Source organism: Lepisma saccharinum, chromosome 28, assembly GCF_977018435.1.
Source record: "Lepisma saccharinum chromosome 28, izLepSacc3.1, whole genome shotgun sequence".
In the NCBI taxonomy this organism is placed as follows: domain Eukaryota; kingdom Metazoa; phylum Arthropoda; class Insecta; order Zygentoma; family Lepismatidae; genus Lepisma; species Lepisma saccharinum.
In genome coordinates this window covers 50240672-50248164 of record NC_139256.1, presented here as the reverse complement: position 1 = coordinate 50248164, position 7493 = coordinate 50240672, and the positions used below count along the sequence as shown (strand labels likewise).

At 37.8% G+C, this 7493-nt stretch overlaps 1 protein-coding gene across 1 annotated transcript; it reads right to left on the bottom strand.

Moving 5' to 3' along the window:
• Positions 1-4779: 4779 nt before the first annotated feature.
• LOC145980945 (uncharacterized) lies at positions 4780-5598 on the bottom strand. Its single transcript, XM_083114030.1, has one exon. The coding sequence runs from the start codon at positions 5596-5598 to the stop codon at positions 4780-4782; it is 819 nt and encodes a 272-aa protein (XP_082970156.1).
• Positions 5599-7493: the final 1895 nt, after the last annotated feature.

Sequence of the window (7493 nt, the reverse complement as noted above, 5' to 3'; positions counted from 1 at the left end):
TTCGATGGCATCGGGTTCTCTTTATACCGTATAAATCCATAAGATTATATTTTATTTAAAGCCTCTCTGCAGTTGTCTGAACCTCTGTGATATGTAAATAATGGATTGTTGTGCTCTGCAAACTTCCTGATGTATTCAGGATATATAGAAAGTTCCATCAGCCTATGGAGTCAGCTGTTTGCAATACAGGTAGTAAAAATCACGATTCGGTATTAAAGAAAGTCTCCATGGTCTGGGTGATATAGAGGTGAGACAGACTGAGAAGGGACTGACTTTTGATTTGGATTGAGAAGAGAGAGGAGCTTAGAGAAAGGAGTTTAGGGAAAGTGAGGACAGTCCTGGTCAACCTGCAACAAAGCGTACAGAGGACTTAGTTTATTTTATTCTTCGAACTTATCATCATTCTTCAGATAGACAGTTAATTATCCTAACGCAGCCATGATTCAGGTTCAAAGGTTCATAAAACCCAATGAGTTACCATTGTCTTTTCTAGTTGTTAGTTTTAGTTGCTAGGGGTTTAGTCATGTTAATGACAAGTGCTTTCATCATTGAAGATGAAGGATGAATAAGTTACATCACCCATGGATTAATTGTGGAAGTGACTGGTTCTGATACCCATCATTCTGTAGAATGATACGATACATAAGGCTCGTTGGGGTTTGATGAATTGCGCCACACAACTATGTATCCATAACTACAGACCTCAGGGAGCTGATAAGGTTTAGTAGAACAAATTTCAGGATCTGAAGAGTTGATTGGTTTGGGAATTGCCTTGAAATCTGCCATTATTATAGCTGGATAATAATAATAATAATAATAATAATAATAATAATATCGTCTTTATTGAGAGGGCGTGTTTCGGCCTCGCGGGCCGTTCTTACAACAAACCCTTTAAAAAAAAAAAAAACATATTACAATTGACACTTTCCACTTCTTGAAAATCTTTGTTGCAGTAGAAAGAATAAAAATACAAAAAAGAATACAAAAAAAAGAAATTAAAAAAACAAAACATTCCTACTTATAATGTAAACAATTAATGTACTGAAGGTACAGAGTTAAATACCACAATTAAAATACAATTATTACAGCTAAAACTACAACCAATACCTCATTCCCATTCATTACAGAAAAGACAAAGCCAGGCACTATTGTTTGGACAGCAGATGTTTCTTTAGATTTATTTTGTATGTTGCAGGGTGGAGCTCCCCTGAGGTCAGTGGTGGGGGGAGGTCATTCCATTCTTTTATTGCGGTGACTATGAAAGAATTCCCATAGAATGTTGTTCTGTGTACAGGAATCGTGAAGTGTGTTTTTTGACGAAGGTTAATTTGTTTTCCTCTCTTCCTGTACGGAGCAATTTGATCATATAAATATCTTGGTTCCTTATTGTTCAGGATCCTGTACAATAAAGACAATGCCAAAAATGTTCTCCTATTCTTAACGTTTAACCAATTAAGTTCCTGTAAGTATGGGGATATGTGTTCTCTTCTTTTGACATTCAGTATAAATCTTATGCAACTGTTTTGAAGTTTTTGTATCTTGTAATTTAGAGCACTGTGGATGTTTATAAAAACTGGGGAAGCATAATCAATTTTTGGCATTACAAGTGTGTTGACTAGGTGAGTTTTCGTTTCTTTGCTTAGCATATGTTTTAATGGAAAAAGTGATTTCAGTTTGGCTATTGAGTTTTTAATTATATGTGTGACATAAGAACCCCATTGTAGATTCTCGTCCAATATTATGCCAAGGTTGCGTGCTGTTTCTACTTTCTGTATTTTGGAATTATTCAGTGTAGGGAGGGGGAGTTGTAATTGTTCTAACTTTTTGAGGTTACTCGTTGTGCCTAAAGTTAAAATGTAAGACTTGGATGAATTCAATTTGAGTGCATTACATTCAGACCATTTAGATATTGAATTTAGGTCCTGTTGCAATGCTTCTAGGGCCATTGCACTGTTTCTTAATGGTGTTTGTATATATATTTGTGTGTCATCCGCATACTGGTGGTATTTGCAGTGTTTCAGTGAATCATTAAAATCTTTGATGTATAGCGAAAATAGGATAGGTCCTAGAATACTTCCTTGTGGTACTCCTTGTTTGATATCAAGCCATTTAGACATGCACGATTTATTCTCATGTACTAATTTTACACATTGTTGCCTGTTCGTTAGATAAGACCGAAACCATAACAATTCCTTATTTCTTATGCCGATAGATTTCAATTTCTCTGCCAAAAGGTTGTCAAATGCCTTGGTGTAATCAAGGAGTACCAGAAACGAAATTTTACCATTATCCATCCCCTTGGCTATGTCATCAACAACGCTAACTAAAGTAGTTACCGTGCTGTGCTGTTTCCTGAAGCCTGATTGATGTGGAGAATAGTGGTCATGCAACATCAGATGGTCTACTAATTGTTCTTTTACTATGCGTTCTATAACTTTAGACATAATTGGCAGTACGCTTATTGGTCTTAGATCTTTAACATCAAGGGAAACAGTGGTTTTCGGTACGGGCGTCACTACAGCCTTTTTCCAATCTTCGGGAAATACCCCTTGAGAAAGAGAGCAGTTTATGATGTGAGTTAGGCTCTTTAGGCAATGCGGGATGCAGAGTCTCAACATTTTTAGACTGATGCCATCATGACCCTTGGCATTGGAATGTATTTTTTTGACCTCTTTCAGCACGGTAGCCTCATTAACCTTCTTCAGTTTGAAGGTTCCGCTTGTCTGCCGTGTTTTATATGACTCGATTAATTTCTCAACCTCGGTCGTGTTTGTTTGCTGACAAGCAGAATTTACAAAAAAGTCATTTATTGCATCCGCATTGAGTACACTTGAGGGTAATTTTTGGTTAAACTTATTAGTAACAACTCCCTCTCGTTTTAATGTCTGCCAAAATGCTCTAGCGTTTTTAACTTTTTCATTGAGAACCCGGTCATAATGGTGGAATTTTGCGTTTCTCACGGCTTTTTTCGCACGATTTTTTAAATATTTATAAGAGAGAAGCGCGTCTTGATCTCCGGTGTTAACATACTTCAGGTGAAAGTAATCGCGTATTTTCCAAAATTCTTTTACTTTTGCAGATATCCAAGGGGCGGGTGGTCTAGTTACTCGAAACGTTTTTACTGGAAAATGTTTGTCAGCCAACGCAATAATGTTGCTGTTCAAGAGAAAAACGGATTCGTTTACGTCGTGTTTGCTGCATATTGAGTCCCAATTAATATTTCCCGCGTCTTTGTTAAACTCGCTTTCGTTAAAGTTCTTAAAGCTTCTGACTTGAACCAATTTGTTATATTTTTTGGTGCAGTTGATTCCGAACACGGCGTATGTTAGGTGATGGTCTGATATACCGGACATTATATTCTGATCGACGTGGGTCACCTTCAGGTTATCAGAGCAGATGATAACGTCGATTAAAGTCTTTGACGTTGGCGTTACCCTCGTGGGCTTTGTGATGATTTGCTTACCGTGAGCCTCGGCAATGATGTCGTTTAAGAATCGCGTGTTGGGTTCATTTTGTTTCAACATATTTACGTTGAGATCACCAATCGCAACGTAATGAGCATAATTCAAATGAAAATATTGCACGATATCCCCAATATCGCTTAGATGTGTATACTTAACTTTAGGAGGTTTGTATGCGACTAATATCCCGACCTTCACCTTCTGTACGGTTACCTCGACAGCTAAGGCTTCGATGTCATTATATTTTTGAATAGGCAATTCGAGTGCTTTCCATTGTAATGATTTGTGTATATATAAACAAACGCCTCCTCGAGTCCTATCACATCTGTCATTACGGATAATATCATAATTATCTAATGCTACCGTGTTATTCGAAATATGTGGTTTAAGCCACGTTTCGGTAATTCCTATGATCTGAAAATTTAATTTGTTTATTATGTATTTAAATTCGTCAAAAGAATTTAGCAGACCTTCCGTGTTGAAGTGGCACACTTTCAGTTCTTTGGGGAATGACTCGAGGCCGTTGCTTAGCTTCTGTTTGGGGAGCGGCGATTGACAAAAGCTGAGTCGGGGAGGAGGGGGTGAGGGTGCCTGACGGAAAAAACTGTCCCTGAAGCTAAAGGGAGGGGAAAGGACTCCACTGACCTCATCACGTGGGCTATTCACGGAGCCTGGTTTCTTTCCAGTTTACCCGAACAATAAGCGCCTGGAACGTCTTGTAATATACATTTAGTTTTCCTGGCAGAAATGAGGCATTGGGTCTTACAATATTGTAACAAGGTAAACAATATCTTGTCATCCAAAATGTAATTGTATGTGGCTTAATCATCATACTTGGAACATATAAGTAATTATGAATATATGATTTTAAAAAGAAAAAAAATCTACTAATAAAAATGAGTAAGATAAAAAAAAATATGAGTAGGATACAAGAATGCAGGAAATGATTACATAGATACCTATAAATAATGATACAAATAAGCAAAACGAGAAAATACACAAAAAACAAAGGGGTATATATACTATATATATGTTAATACGCTAGGGTTGCAAAATTTGGGCAACAATGTAGATTTAAAAAATGTGTGTATATAAATGAAAGAAATAATTGAAAATACAAATATGCAAGATGCAATTTAAAAATATAGAAATAGGCAATTAGACAAAATGGAAAAAGTATATGTACGTTTAAAAATCTGTGAGAAAAAATGAGGTTTCAACGCTATTTTGTGGAAATAAACGGATGTGTATATAATGTCTTGAGTAGTGAATATGATGAAAGGTTAATGATCATGAACCAGAAAACTGTAAAGGATTGTCATTGTCCGTGTAGTTTCCAAGGCACAACAGGCACATTTTTCTTCATGTTCCGCAGCTCTTCCTTTGTAGAAATGAAGAATCTTTGATCGTCCCTTATGACGAGGATCTTCCCGTCTCTCGTAGTGGCAGCACCAAACTTTTCCCTTGCTTCATGCAAGAGCTGCAGCCGAGCTTTGCACAAATCTTCGTGAATTGAGATCCGGGTTCCCTTCAGTTTGCTTTTGTTCCTCATAACCAGGAATTTTGTCCTGTAACTGACAAACTTCACGATTATAGGGCGTGGCCTGTTGGATTTTTGACCAGTCCTATGCGAACGACAAATATCACCGTTTTGAATTGTCAATCCAAGCTTGTCCTCGAAAAGTTTTATCGCTATTTTGTCGGTATCTTCATTGTCCTTTTCAGGGAGACCAAATATTCTGATCGACTGGCGCCGTTGGTATTGCTCCAGTTCTGCAGTTTTTTCTTCCAAATGAGTGCTAAGATTGGCAATGTTTCTTTCGCACGACGCGATTTGCATTTGAAACTCGTGCACTTTTTCACTGTTGAAGTTGAGGCTATGCTGAAGCGCTTCAACTACAGCAGCTGTGACCCTTTCTACTATTAAGTCTGCTAAACTCTTCTGCACTACTTCGGAATTTATTTGCGTTTTCACGCAATGTTCTATTGTCTCAATGAGAGACTCCTTGCTTACCTCCTGGGGTCCCTTCGCCTGGGTGGGCGACGGGTGGCCGCCGTTCTCCCCTCGGCCGCTGCTCTTCCTGCTGCCCGATCCACTCGGCGTGGTGGACTCCTTTCGCTGTTTCCGAGTGTGCATCTTCTTTTGTCCACAAAAACCGACACAATATCACAAACCACAATAAAAGTCACTTAGAACTTGGACACCAGCTTATTATTGCCCCGAACACTAGTTTCAACTTTCCGACTTTACGCACCTGCGAGCACTTGGAACTGAAACACGGAACTAAGCTAAGCGTAAGCTAGTCCATCCGCCATCTTTATTTACTTGTCCTTGTGTTGCTTGAAGTTCCAACCTCTTCTGGTTTGGGCATAATCATACCACGGGCTTGTTGTCAGTACAGGATAGTTTAAGCTCTTAAAGTTTTTGGATAGCAATTTCTTGATTATTGAATTTGTAATAGTTCTGTTAAACACAATTATGTAATGTGGTCAAACACCTATGACAAATCTTCATTTCCCGTGAAGCTTGGTTGTCTGGCTTCTAACCAGACGAGAGAGATTGCAAATAAGACAGTAATTGTAAATATTGACATCTGAAATAAGTAACAAATTGATGACAGTAGCATCATCATCATGATTGTTGGTACATATTCTGAGGGACTATACATTATTATTGGGTTTTGATTGCCAAGAGATCTCATACCCGTCTTTCCAATTTTGTTATGTCTGTTATAGCAACATGATACTCTATACCCGACTTCTGATACTCAAACTCTTCCTCATACTGAACATAATAATAAACCCGCTTTGGTTTGTTTTTCCTATGACGTGGGTGAAGTATCGCCAAAACACACCAAAGAAAACATTATTTTTTATATTGACCTCTGCTTTGTTATTCTGAATATCTGCTGGAAGAGGGACACAGGTAGAAGCAGACAGGGTTGAGATTTTGCTATTTTAAGTTCCAGTTTGTGTGGACTCCTGTACAATTTCCAACCAGATGCCATGGCCTCAAATTTCTAGTGTTTTGTGAGCATTATGTCCATTAGTTGAGCATAGATTTGTTCCAAATTATCAATATAAGTCAAATATAGAAGAACTGAATATGCTGAATAAGGCAATTTTTTTTTAAAAAAAGACGTAAACTAAACGTAACTTTTCAACCTTTTAGCAAGATCCTTTTCAGACTCTGTACCCAGTACAAATGAAACACGGTACAAAACTTAAAAATATATATATACACACAAATCACTCCCCTACAGACACAAGATTATTAGAAAGTTGCTAGATCTCTAAAACATACAAGCAGATGGTCTTCCCTTGTCAACTTTACTTTCACCTGACAGGCGATTTGGATAAACATTTCCTTTCATCTCGAAAGTGGATGGACTCTTTATCTCACGTTCTTCTCTCTATCTTCATTCATCTCCCTTCCTTTCTCCTCATCCGCTCTTGTCCTTTCACTCTGTCTAACACCTTCTTCCATTCTTCGTTCATCTTCAGTCTCCCATTCCAGTTCATTGTGTCTTCTACTTTCTTCTCTATATCCTTCGCCTCCTTACATTTTCTTACTTGTACTCTCTTCTCCCTTCCTATCTGCCTACCCGCATCCCACTCTATGTCATGTAATTTTTTTCTTGTGTTTAAATATCGCATTTATCTCTCCTTTCCTACATCATCCCTATGTTGTTTCAGCTTGCCTTTTAGTCTCTTTTTCATTTATTTTATGTACACACTCTCACATACCTTTCACTTCACTACGCAGATAATCCCTTCCTCTTTTCTGTTTTCCTTTTTTCTCTTTGCATTCTTTGATATTCTTAAGATGCTTCTCCCTCCTTTCCTGTAAGTTTTAATGCACGCTTTCCTAAGAACTTTGCATATCATTTCTGTGGTCTTCCACATACTCCTTATTCCAAACCACATTTATTTTTCTATTTTTTCCTCTTTTCCTTTCTCTTCCTCTTCACTTTTACCACTTTTCTTCCTTCTTCTGTTTATGTCCAGTCTATCCTCCTTCTCGTAGCCATT

Excerpts from the sequence above, each read along its gene's own strand:
- LOC145980945 (XM_083114030.1), bottom strand. The coding sequence starts at position 5,598 with ATGCACACTCGGAAACAGCGAAAGGAGTCCACCACGCCGAGTGGATCG.